General features: G+C 45.1%; 1 protein-coding gene across 13 annotated transcripts in view; it reads left to right on the forward strand.

The window, feature by feature from the left end:
- LOC119971787 (liprin-beta-2-like) overlaps window positions 1–13,014 on the forward strand; it is a 354,279-nt gene that overhangs the window by 307,820 nt on the left and 33,445 nt on the right. For 11 of the 13 annotated variants that reach the window (XM_038807902.1, XM_038807904.1, XM_038807906.1 and 8 more), the window contains 7 exons: window positions 746–778; window positions 8,122–8,183; window positions 8,811–8,883; window positions 9,533–9,639; window positions 9,767–9,837; window positions 11,375–11,435; window positions 12,562–12,600. In XM_038807902.1, coding sequence (XP_038663830.1) covers window positions 746–778; window positions 8,122–8,183; window positions 8,811–8,883; window positions 9,533–9,639; window positions 9,767–9,837; window positions 11,375–11,435; window positions 12,562–12,600 — 446 coding nt within the window. The remainder of the gene's footprint in view (window positions 1–745; window positions 779–8,121; window positions 8,184–8,810; window positions 8,884–9,532; window positions 9,640–9,766; window positions 9,838–11,374; window positions 11,436–12,561; window positions 12,601–13,014) is intronic. The other 2 variants (XM_038807910.1, XM_038807909.1) reach the window with 2 other exon arrangements.

Raw genomic sequence — 13,014 nt, forward strand, 5'->3', positions numbered from 1 at the left:
CTCTGGAATTCCCTCCTTAAACCTCTCCAGATCTCTACACCCTCTCACCTCCTTTAAGATGCTCCTCAAAACTTACTTCTAAATTCGGCTCTCAAACGCATCTGCTGGCACCAGCATATAATTTCGCTTAAAATTGATGCTCGTTCACTTTGATATCCCAATACTTTGGCCTCCTCCTGTTCCTTCCAGTCTACCAAACCTGTGCCACCATTCAGTTTAATCACCTCAACTCCATTTTCCAACGTCTGCTGCATATCGCCTGATACCTTAGCCCGCAGATTCTGCTTGCCCATCTGTTGACAAGTATATATAACAGAGACCTGCGGGAAGAATGCATAACCTGAGGTAATAAGTGCAAAATTATTTAAAGTGTTTTAGAAACTTCTGCTGTTGGTAATGAATTGGCAAAGTTGATTCTTAAATGGCAGATCCTGTTATTGAGTGGAACAGTAATAAAACATGTGAAGCAATTCCTTTCAAGGTGCTGTGGGGTGATTCTGGGACCAGGAGCTGCCATTGTGGAGCAGGCCATTTGGGGAGTGTCCTTAGGGGAGAAAATGGCAGGCCACATGCTGGGGATTCCCTGAGGGGGACCCTCTCAGAGAGGACCTGACCATCTCTCCACTAGCAGCACCTGGTCGTGGGATCTTCTGGGTTAATTTTCTCTATTTGTGGTTTCTACTTCTAATCTTTGCTTTTTGCCCACTCTGATCTTCTCTTACACTGTTCACCTGTGGCATCATAGAGGACATGTATAGGAGAAGGCTCAAGGAAAAACGTAAGCTTTCACCTTCTCTTTGTGAGGGATTAAAGGGTAGGTGGTGGCATGGAGGTTTGGGTGGGGATGTTTGGCGGGATTGAGTGATGTCTTTGTGAGTGGTGGGGTCTTGGGATGAGGAGGTGGGGAGTTGGGGATGTGGAGGTGTTGGGTGGGGATGAGAAGTTTGGGGATAGGATTTCATGGTATGGAAGGGAGATTGAGGGTGGGGTGTTGTCAGGAGGGGATTTATTGGGTGGCGAGTTTGGAGCGTTATGGGCGTGGGGATGGGTGGAGAGATGGAGGTTGGGGGAGAAGTATTGGGCAGGTGCAGAGTTGGAGATGGAGAGGTGTTGTGGGGGGGGGGAATTGGGGGTGGGATGTTGGGATGGTATGGAGAGGGACGGTTGGGGCAAAGTGATGGAGGGAAGGTTGGGGGTGGAGATGGAGATGGGAGGTTAAGAGTGTGGAGTGTTGGATTCGGGTAGTGTTGGGTGGGGAGGTTGATGGAGGGGTGTTGTGGGATGTGGAGGGGTCCGCACCGGCAGTGGTGATTGCATGGCAAATGCATGGCAATATTTTACTGTAAGCTTTATTGGCCTGAAGCTGCTTTGCAATTTGCTGTTTACATGTGGAGTTTCATCAAGCAAGTCAGCGGACCAACATCATCAAGGTCACTTCTCTAAACCCATCTGAAAAAACATAATCTGGTTTCTTCCGAATTACGATCGCTGGACTAATAATCCCATCGTGGTAGTTTAAGAATTTGAATTGAGATTGAAAAATAATATCTGGAAATAAAAAGCTGGCTTTAGTAAAAGTGACTCTGAAGCTGTTGGATTGTCGCAAAACCCAAATGGCTCATCGATGTCCTGTTAGAGAAGGATACCAGCCATCCTTACCCAATCTTGGTCAACATGTGACTCCAGTCCCACATCAGCATGGTTGATTTTTAATTTCCCTCTGAAGTGACCTAGCAAGACACACGGTTGCATTAAACACACTACATCATCACCATTTGTTCAGAATATTTTGAGAATTGGTCATTTACCAGGATGATACCAGGAATGTGGGCGTATACCTAAAGGAGAGGGTGAACAGGCTGGGTCCCTTTCCTTTAGAAAAGAAAAGACTGAGGGTTGACAAAACTGAGAGATTTAAAATGGAGAGATTTCAATAGCGTAGATGCTGAAAGAGAGTCTTCCACTTGTGGGGAAGAGCAAAAACTAATGGGCATTATTATATAAGATGGTCACCAAGAAATCCAATAGACAATTCAGAAGAAGCATCTTTAAGCAGAGAATGGTGAGCATGTGCAAATTACACCTACCACAGAGGGAATTTGAGGTAAATTGTTATAGATGCATTTAAGAGGAAGCCAGAAAACCACAAGAAATACATGAGAATGGAAGATCAACCATGCTGATGTGGGACTGGAGTCACATGTTGACCAAGATTGGAAGATTATGCTCATTGAGTTAGGTGGAAAAGGATGTGAAGATCCTCTAAATGAGCACAAATGTTGGCATGGACTGTTTGGGTCAAATAGCCTTTTTCTGTGCTGTATATTCTATGTAGTCCTATGTAAACACAATAAATGTCACCTTTATCACGATGCTCACAATCTAAGAATAAATGCAAACATAACACATTTAAACAAGGGGTCTAAATTCAAGTACACAGAATCCCGTGTAGCTAGTTAAACATGAGTCGAAGTTTCCGAGTTCCAAAAAAAGAATTTGACTGTTCAGTTACCTTGTGCAATATTGGAATTTTGTTTTTAATTTATTAATTTTGTGTGATGTGGGCCACATTGGCCTGGCCCGGCCAACATTTATTGTGTCACTCTTAGCCACAATGTGGAGGCAGAGTCTCTGAAATGTTTTTCAAGCATCTATCTAATAATATTGTTTTAAGAAGAGGAATATTAAGGGTTGCGAGCAGTTAGACTAGTTGGGCCTGTGGTGATTGACTGCAGCGCACAGGCTAGAACCAAATGGATGGTTTCTATTCCTGGAATGTTCTACAGCTCTGTCACAATCTGGGTTGTGACAGTAGCTGAGAGTAGGATTAAAGTTAAATGATGGAGAGAGGAGACTTTTACCAGAGTGTGGTCACGGAAGCAGAGAGGCTAAAACCTGTCTTCAGTCGAGCAAAACTGTGGCCTACCTTGTTATCTGCATAAACTCTTGTTAATTTATCACCTAGACTCATTGACCTACACTGATTCCCAGTTAAGCAACTCCTCACTTCCCTGCCGTCCAACTCAACTTGGCGGAAGAAATTCCCAACAAGACTGTGTACAGTCAAAGATTGGGAAGAACCTGAATTTAATTTTCATACCTCACCACATTGTAATGGTCTGAAAGTGTGAATTTATGCAAAGATGGGCCAAATGGCCTCCTTCTGCACTGTGAATTCTATGATTCCTTTAAAAATTAGCTCCTTCCACAAATCACAAACCATAGTGGTTGCCCCAGCAGGCAGTTCTATTTCTACTAGCCAGTATCCATGGATACTGCTGCTACTCACAATGGATCATTGGCCACTCATCAGAATCTTGCATGTGCAATGGAATAAGTACACCTTTTTATTAAACACTTACTCTTAAGGGTAAGAGTAGGCCCTCCTGTCACAAGATGCTGTTCTGTCATTCAGTCAGATCAATATCAATCCAACAAACCCCAATATATCCCCTACATCCACAGCATTTTGGGGAAGAGAATTCCACATTTTCACTACATTTTGTGTGATGGAAGTGCTTCCTCAACAGTCTAGAATTGCCACAGTGCAGAATGCGGCTATTCATCCATCAAGTCTGCACCGACTCTCTTGAAAGAGCATCCTACCTGGGCACGCTCTCTATCCCCGTAACCCAACCTAACCTGCACATCTTTGGACTGTGAAAGGAAACTGGAGCACCCATAGGAAACCCACGCAGAGAAAGTGCCAACTCCACACAAACAATTACCAAGGTCAGAATTGAACCCGGGTCCCTGGCACTATGAGGCAGCAGTGCTAACCACTGTGCAACATGCCGCCCCAATTCCACTGTGCCGCCCTAGAGCCTAACTCTAATTTTAAGATTCTATCCATTTGTTCTGGAACCCCACCCCCATGCAGTTTCTCTCTTTCTAATCAATTAAATTCCTTTATTATTAAAGTTCCAAACGTGGGAAAATACAAACCTCATAAAACAAATGCAGCCTTTCCAAGGGGTGTTGTCAATTTAGCGCCAGATCTTCCAGGGCATTTCCCACAAAAGGTAGTGGAAATCTCAATTTCTCTTCCCCCTCCCCCCAAAGGAGATAAGTCACACATCAGCCATGGTCTAATTGAATGATGGATCAAGCTTGAGGTTGAATGGCCTCCTCCAGAACCCTATTTGCTTTGCAGCACTGTGCCTGCAAACAGTCGGTGTCCACTGTCAAACTGTAAATCGTTCCGAAGGGTGCAATGAGTTTGATTTTCCCCAGGATGAGGGATTCACTCATCCTGTTCTCTGCTAACGTAGTTGAATTCTCTGAGCAGCTTCTAAAAATTAGCACGTGTGTACTTCAATAGCTATTTGTGTATTTTTGACACCAGTCAGGGAGAATCAGGCACAGAAAACGATGGACCTAGCTAGGATGACACATTTGTGTTTGTAAAATATTAGAATGGAGAATGAATCAATTTAATTTTGTTCCATCGTTTTTCAGTGTCTATCTAAAAAGTGGCAAACTAGATGCTGGCCTGTGGTTCATTGCTCTCTATCATTTCAAGCTCTACCCCACCAAGGCGCACACAACTTTTGAGCAACACAGGTTTTCAATATAGAAGAGGGGCAGTCAGACTCACTGTATTCATGTTGGTTCTTTTTTAAAAAAAATTTAAGGTATCCAATTATTTTTTTTCCATGGTGGTTAGCATAAATGCTTCACAGGGTCCCAGGTTCGATTCCCGGCTGGGTCACTGTCTGTGCGGAGTCTGCACGACCTCCCCGTGTGTGCGTGGGTTTCCTCCGGGTGCTCCGGTTTCCTCCCACAATCCAAAGATGTGCGGGTTAGGTGGATTGGCCAGGCTAAATTGCCCTTAGTGTCCTAAAAAATAAGGTTAATGGGGGTTGTTGGATTACTAGTATAAGGTGGATACGTGGGTTTGAGTAGGGTGATCATTGCTCGGCACAACATCGAGGGCCGAAGGGCCTGTTCTGTGCTGTACTGTTCTGTTTCTGTTAAAACTTAGGGGCAATTTAGCGTGGCCAGTCCACCTAGCCTGCACATCTTTAGGTTGTGGGGTGAGACCCGCGCAGACACTGGGAGAATGTGCAAGCCGCACACAGACAGTGACCCAGGGATCGAACCCGGCCCCTCAGTGCTGTGAGGCAGCAGTACTAACTGCTGTGCCACCGTGCCGCCCATTCATGCTGGTTCATTTGCAAAAGAAATACAGAACTAATCCCATTTCCCATTTTCTTTCCATAACCCATAATTCTGCTTCCAATATATTCCAAATTTCCCTTTAGATGTGCAACAGTCTGCCTCAACCACTTCCTTTCCTGAAGGATTCCACACTCCTACAGCCTTCCACGTCAAGCAATTTATTCCAACCCTTCACCTCCCACACGCTCTGATAATTTTAAACTAATGACCTCACATTGCTGACTCCTTAGCCACAGAAAACAGCCTTTCCCTATTCATCTTATTGAAACATTTTGTATTATTTGGAAAAACTCTCCTTAGCGTCCTCTGATTCTACAGAAGTGCTCCTGGTATCTCTGGCCCCTCCTCATAGCTATAGGTTCCTAACTCGGGGGTCATCCTGGTGAATGTAAGCCACACACACACACCACCACCGCACACCACCACCACCACTACACACCACCACCACACACCGCACACATCACACACCGCACACACCACCACCACACACCACACACATCACACACTGCACCCCCCACACCCACACCCACACCCACACACCACCACCACACACCACCACCGCACCCCACACACCCACCACCACATACCACATACCACCACCACCACACACCACCACACACCACACATACCACACACCACCACCACACACCACCACCACCACACACACCACCACACAACACACACCACCACCACCACCACCACACCCACCACCACCACACACCACACACATCACACACTGCACCCCCCACACCCACACACCACCACCACACACCACCACCGCACCCCACACACCCACCACCACCACCACATACCACCACCACCACACACCACCACCACACACCACCACCACACAACACACACCACCACCGCACCCCACACACCCACCACCACCACCACATACCACCACCACCACACACCACCACCACCACACACACCACCACCACCACCACACACACCACCACCACACACCACCACACATACCACACACCACCACCACACACCACCACCACACACCACCACACATACCACACACCACCACACACCACCACACATACCACACACCACCACCACACACCACCACCACACACCACCACACATACCACACACCACCACCACACAACACACACCACCACCACATACCACCACCACACACCACCACCACACACCACCACACATACCACACACCACCACCACACAACACACACCACCACCACATACCACCACCACACACCACCACCACACACCACCACCACCCCACACACCACCACCACACACCACACATACCACACACCACCACCACAAACCACCACCACACACACTACACACCACCACACGCCACCACCACACACGCCATCACCCCACACACCACACACACCACCACCACACACACCACATGCCACCACCACACACATTCTCGCTCTAATTGTGTTTCCAAAACTGCACACTTTAAATGTGGGGCAACTATTTCCTTCCAGAGGACAGGGTGATGGAATGTTGAGGGAGGGCTAGCCACCCTCCACAGGAGCATGGGTGTGGGAACTGTTTAGAATAAGATTGTAAAATGGATCACCCCTTTCCTTTGTAAAGGCGGTGACAAAAGATTAATTTAAAACCTTTCCCACAACTTCTGCATCTACACACCGGTCCCCTTCTTCATCTCTAATAGGGCCCATTTTTTCCTTCACTAACGTTTAATCACTAATATATTCATGAAACATCTTTGGGTTTTCTTCAACTTTACTTGCTAATCTTTTTTCATGCCCTCTCTTCGATTTCCTTATTTGTTTTTTTACTTCGTCCCAGCACTTCCTATTCTCGTCTAGGATATCTGCAGTGCTTAGTTCTTTGTGCTTAGTATACACTTTATTTCCTCTGTATTCCAAGAGACGAGCGGGGGAGGGGGGTATAGATTTGACACTCTTATTTTTGGAGGAGACATGTCTACTTTGTACATTTAGGATCTCGCTTTTTATTGCTTCCCACTGATTTATACTCGAGCAGTGCTGGCCAGTCCACTTCAGCCAAGTCCCTTGTCATTCGTGCAAAATTTGCCTTTCCCCAGTTCAAAACTTTACTCTTGCTTTATCTCTGTCCTTTTCCATGGTCATACTAAATCTAACTGAATTCTGTTTGCTATCCCTGATATGGTCGCCATCTGTCACTTCACCCACTTGCCCTTCTTCGTCCCCGAAGACTAGGTCTAGAATCGCATTTCCTTTCATTGGATTTGTCACTAATTGGTTGAAAGGAATTTCCCAGACACACTGCTCAAACTTTTCTCCTCCGTGCCCCTTATGTTATTTGAATCCTAGTTGATATTGGGGTAGTTAAAGTCTCCTGTTCTTACAGGCAGAAATTTGCCTACATATTTGATCTTCTATCCCCCTTTCACTATTTGGGGTCTGTAGTATACTCCCACTAGTGTGACTGCCCCCTTTTTTTTATTTCTAATTTCTAAGCTCAACTCATAAAACCTCTTTTGTTGACTTATCAGCTCATCTATTCAGCTCCCAGCAGAATCTGTTTGATTTGCATGTTGAAGGCAGTCCATTATTGGATATCATCTGTTAGACATTGTTTATTGAGACTAGCTGTCATCTTCCATTTTCATCAGCCTATTTAATTTCCACACTCGCATTAATATAGTCCTTCATCAGGCCTGCACAGATCACGACAATGTGTAATGCTTGACTGCTCCATTGACTATTGCTGGCTCTAACTCATTAATACGGCCATGTATCTGTGCACTAAGGCATTGTAATGGTGTTAAATGTTTCAGAACGTCATGTTTCCATTCTGCGATCGACATGTTTTTGCAAATTCAAGTAATTGTTTGGTGTTTGCTTTAACAAAAGTGATTTTTCTTTCAGTTTCAAAGAATTGGCGAGTGGGGGTGATAACTGTCCAAAGCAATTGATTATTTAATTGAATCTGTTGCAGACCAAGAGGTGCAAAGGCTAAAGGTCGGATTGGACTCTTTGCTGGCTGCAAATGAAGAAAAGGTAACAAATAATGTCCATGCATGTTCGCCCATTCCTCTACCTCATTTCACTTTTCCACTCTTTCCCGCATCACAATGTGCAATAACATGTATCCTGATTTTTGTGCCGAGCTGTATTTTTAAGATTTTGCCCTTGTTCAATTGTGGAGAGTGAGTGACTTGCCTCCAAGTTATAAAGTTGTAGCTTCAAGCCCCACTCCTGAAACCTGATAATCTGGACTGACATTGCAAAAGCCGAGCTCAGAGAGTGGTGCGCAGTTGGGGGTACTCTTTTCAAATAAGGTGTTCAGCCAAGATTCAGTTTGCCCAGTTCAGGTGGATGAAAAGGTCCCGTGGCACTGGAGTAGGAAAGGTTCTGGTCCATATTAACTTTTCACCCACCAATACTTTAATAACAAAATAGATTGCCTGGTCGTTTACCTCACTGCTGTTTGTGGGCGCTTGTTTTATGTGAATTGGTTGCAATGTTTCTGACATTACATCAGTAACTACACTTCAAAAGACTTCACTGGCTGTAAGGAGCTTTGCGGTGCCCAGAGGTTGTGAAAAAGCGCTTTAACAAAAATGCAAGCCTTCCTTCTGTTTCGGAGTCTCCCACCATTTCAGTGATGGTTTTATTCAATGACAGGACCATCGGATAGAAGAGTTGAGTCGCCTGTTGACCACGTGCAAAACGATGAAGCAGCTGATAATGGCTCAAGGTAAGGAAAATGCATCCACCTTCTTTCTCTCATCCTAGTTCAGACTGTTGAGATTGTTTTTTATTTCCCAATTACTTTGGCCCAGTGGTTATATAGACGGTGGGGGGATGACCCATGAAACATTACCCCTTCTGCACTTGCTTCCAACTCCCTTGTTTTCCAGACTCCAGTGATGAATGCCAGTGCACCCCCCCCCCCCCCCCCCCAAGAATAAAAGTGACCATGGAGCTGTTAGATTGTCATAAAACCCCAACTTATTCATTCGTATCCTGTAGTGAAGGAAACCTGCTGACTTAACCCAGTCCCACACGCATATGGCTGGCTTCTAATTATCTCCAAAGTGGTCTCGACAGCTGCAGGAAGACCATTGCATAGAATAGAATTGTAAGAGTACCTTCACCACAGTGATTGCAGCAGTTCAAGACATCCCCTTCGCCACCTTTTAAAGGGGCAGCTACGATGGGCATTAAATACTGCCCTTGGCCGGGGATACCCATGTCCAGAGGATGAACAAAAAACAAAGTGCAACACTGATGTGCAAAGTGCGGCAGTCTCATCTCAAAAATATTTGTACGGATACTGAAGTTGATCATGTCTTAACGCAGCTGAGGAAACGGGTGGCAAACGACCTAATGACATTTTGTTTCAGGGCCTTCGGAAAGGATGCTAATGGGGAGCAGTGAGGAAGAGTTGAGCAGCTGCTCAATGGTTGCAACCCCCACTACAACAGGTCACTCCGAAGTTATGAGACCAGAGGTAACGATTATAATGTTGCCTTTTAAAGGCGACGATATTTCCAATTAAGCATATTAATAACTAAATATATAAACTTACTCTTCGTTTCATGAACTCAACTTTTCAAAATCTTCTCCTGTGTTTTTAGATACAGGCCTTGCCTGACGTCCCCTCATACACTGAGGGACCTCGCCTCACACCAGTCGAGTTTGAAATAAGGTAAGAAAATTCAAATGTAAAAGCAATGTTGAGGCAGAGGTAGCTGAAAGCCCGCAGGGAGGAGTGGATGGGTATTTGCAGCAGATACGGGAAGAGGGGGAATGTGATGATGGGGTGGGAGCAGGAGGGGGGCGCGAAGGAGCGAGATTATCTTTGGATTGCTCAACAAAAAAAAATCACAGATGGAATGAGCAGAACGACCACTGCCTTTTCTGTGCTGAAAACATCTCTGCTTCCATTAAACCTACAAAATTAGCATCTGCCAGGTTAGGTGGTTGGTTTTGGTTGTATGTTATTGTGGTTTGCAATACTGTATTCAATGAATGGGATGTGATAGCACTTGACAGGGTGCAGAGGAGATTTACCAGGCTATTGTCTGGGCTGGAGAGCTTTAGCTATGAAGAGAGATTGGATAGACTGGGGGGGGGGGGTTGTTTTCCTTGAAGCAGAGGAGACTGAGAGGGGACATGATTGAGATGTATAAAATTATGAGGGGCATAGATAGACAGGAAGAAACTTTTCCCCTTGGTGGAGGGATCAATGACCAGGGAACATAAGATTTAAGGTAAGGGGCAGGAGCTTTAGATGGGATGTGAGGAAAAGCTTCCACCCTGGTGGGAGTCTGGAACTCTCTGCCTGAAAGGGTGGTGGAGGCAGAGACCCTCATAACATTTAAACAGTATTTAGATGTGTACTTGCAATGCCAAGGTATACAAGGCTATGGGTGAAGTGCTGGAAAATAGGGTAAGAATGGTTACGTGGTTGTTATTTAGTGGCGAAGATGGGATGGGCCGAAGGGCCTTTTCTGTGCTGTAGGCCTTGATGACAATGACTCTATCCTTACAGACCTAAATGGAGTCAAGTAACACAACCGTACAACACAGCTTGCACATATACAGTGCCTTTTAACATAATATACTGTCCTAGATATGATATAAAACAAGATATGATACCGAACCATATATTTGGGCAAATGACCAAAAGCTCAGTCAAAGGAATGTCTTGAAGGAGGAAAGAGAGGTACTGACGTTTGGGAAGGGAATTCCAGAGCACAAGGCCCAAGAAGCTGAAGGCTTGGAGCAGAGGTTAAAGCCAGCGATGCTCGAGAGGCCAGGATTGGAGGAGCGCAGAAATCTCAAAGCTTTGTAGAGTTGGATGAGATTACAGACAGCTGAGAACATTCTAGAAAATGGGACCACTGACTGTTTTGACATCAGAGGCGAGAATCCATCACTACCCCTGCCCCCAACGATGTCATGCATCTTGGTAAGGGTACCACAGATGATGAAGAAAGGTCATCATCTGACCTGAAACATGCACTCTTCTTTCTTTCTCCACAGATGCTGCCTAACCTGCTCAGTATCTCCAGTTTTTATTTTCAGCATGTGCAGCATTTTGCTTTTCTACCGCAGTGAGCAGCTTTGATGTTTACGTAGAGGCTGTGAAGGGATTTTATTTAGACTCTCACAGTATGTCTAATCCCCACTAAATTGGTTTGTACCATCTGCATATTGTGTTTTTTTTTTTAATCCTGCAGGATACAACCGCGACAGACCTCCGCCAGTTTAGAGGAGTTGAACAGTGGACAAGCAGAGAAGGTTAGAGATCTAACCATTCAGTAACGGACTGGTATGGGTTTGTGGAGATGTCTTGAGTTTAGATCTCTCTGCCCATCTTTGGCGAGATGTTACAAAACTTAGGTGCATTCACAGAAGAGTGGTGGTGGGTAACATGAGACTTGATCTTGAATAGAGCGAAGCTGACGTTTTAAGGCAGTATCGCAGGTGCTTTGAAGAAGTGTCACAGGATTGTCAAGGGCAGGCATGACCTTGGTTTAACATTTCATCCAGTTTATTCCTTCGCACTTTACTGGGAGCCTCAGCTCAGATTTGGTGCTTAAGTCTCTGGAGTGGGACTTGTATCCAGGGCCGGTGCTAGGAATTGCGGGCCCAATTAGAAAGGCGATGGCGGGGCCCCTACTCTACAAAAGTAAAAATTTATGTATGTTTATATTTCGTGTAGTATGCTCGTCTTTAACCAAAAAAAAACATTAAATGCTTGATATACTAAAATTTTGAAACTTACTTACCCGGGCGGAAGGATTTGGCGGCGCAGGGCTGAAGGATTTGTCGACGGTAATGCGGTGCGTTCCCCAAAAGTAAAAACTACCCTTTAGTTCCTCTTAGAATACAGAAAAGGCTTCAAACGGTAACTCTGTCGCCGCTGGCGCGGGGCCCCCTTAAGGTGCGGGGCCCAATTTGATGAAATTGGTCAAATAGGCTTAAAACCGGCCCTGCTTGTATCCACAACCTTCAGGCTCCGCAAGGCAAGAGTGCCACCCATTGAGCTACAGCTGAAACTTGTACAACAGATAATCTTAAAATCAGAGCTGGACCAGTCAAGGATGAGGTCGGGAAGCTTCCTTTCCACAAACAGTAGTGGAATCTGAAATTCTTTTCCCTCAACAAACCGTTCCCTTGATTCTTTTTCTTTGGGATCTGTACAGATGCAGCATCCCATTTTAGAAGGTGTTTCTCCCAGAATCAAACCTTCCACTTCAGTATTAAATACACAGCAATGCATTCAAAAGAATCTATCAATTGTATCAATGTGCATTCCAGTTTTGTGTAGCAGAGTTGGCCGTGTATACTAACAAGATGTCAATGTTAATTTTTCTTCCATCGATCCATGCTCCTCCCCCTCTCCCTTCCTGCAATTCAACAGCTCTCAGTCTGGGAAAGTGAAGAGCCTGCACAGTCTGAGGTATTAACTCATTTATTTAACCTCTGACCTTCCCTCTCCGGTTCCTATTTGCCAATTTATTTGTTGTTCTTTTCACTTCATTGTCCATACATGTGTGTATTTTGTCAGAATATGAGTCCTGTTCAGACTTGGAGATAATCTCCTCAATTAAATCACTAGACTGTCTTAACACACTAATCTATTATTCTGCCTATTCGGCAAATGCGTCACTGTTTCCAACATGATTCTAGTTGTTTTCCTTACTCATTCCTGGGATGTGGGTGTTACTATCAAAGGCCAGTTATTGGACAACCCTTGTTGCGCTAGAATAATGGTGGTGGGCCTTAATGTACTATTTTCTGAAATGTATCTGTTGTAATGTACAAAATGCAGCTGACAATTTTACACCTAGCAACCTCCCCCAAGCAACCTTAA

Source organism: Scyliorhinus canicula, chromosome 9 (assembly GCF_902713615.1).
Source record: "Scyliorhinus canicula chromosome 9, sScyCan1.1, whole genome shotgun sequence".
NCBI classification, from domain to species: Eukaryota; Metazoa; Chordata; class Chondrichthyes; order Carcharhiniformes; family Scyliorhinidae; genus Scyliorhinus; species Scyliorhinus canicula.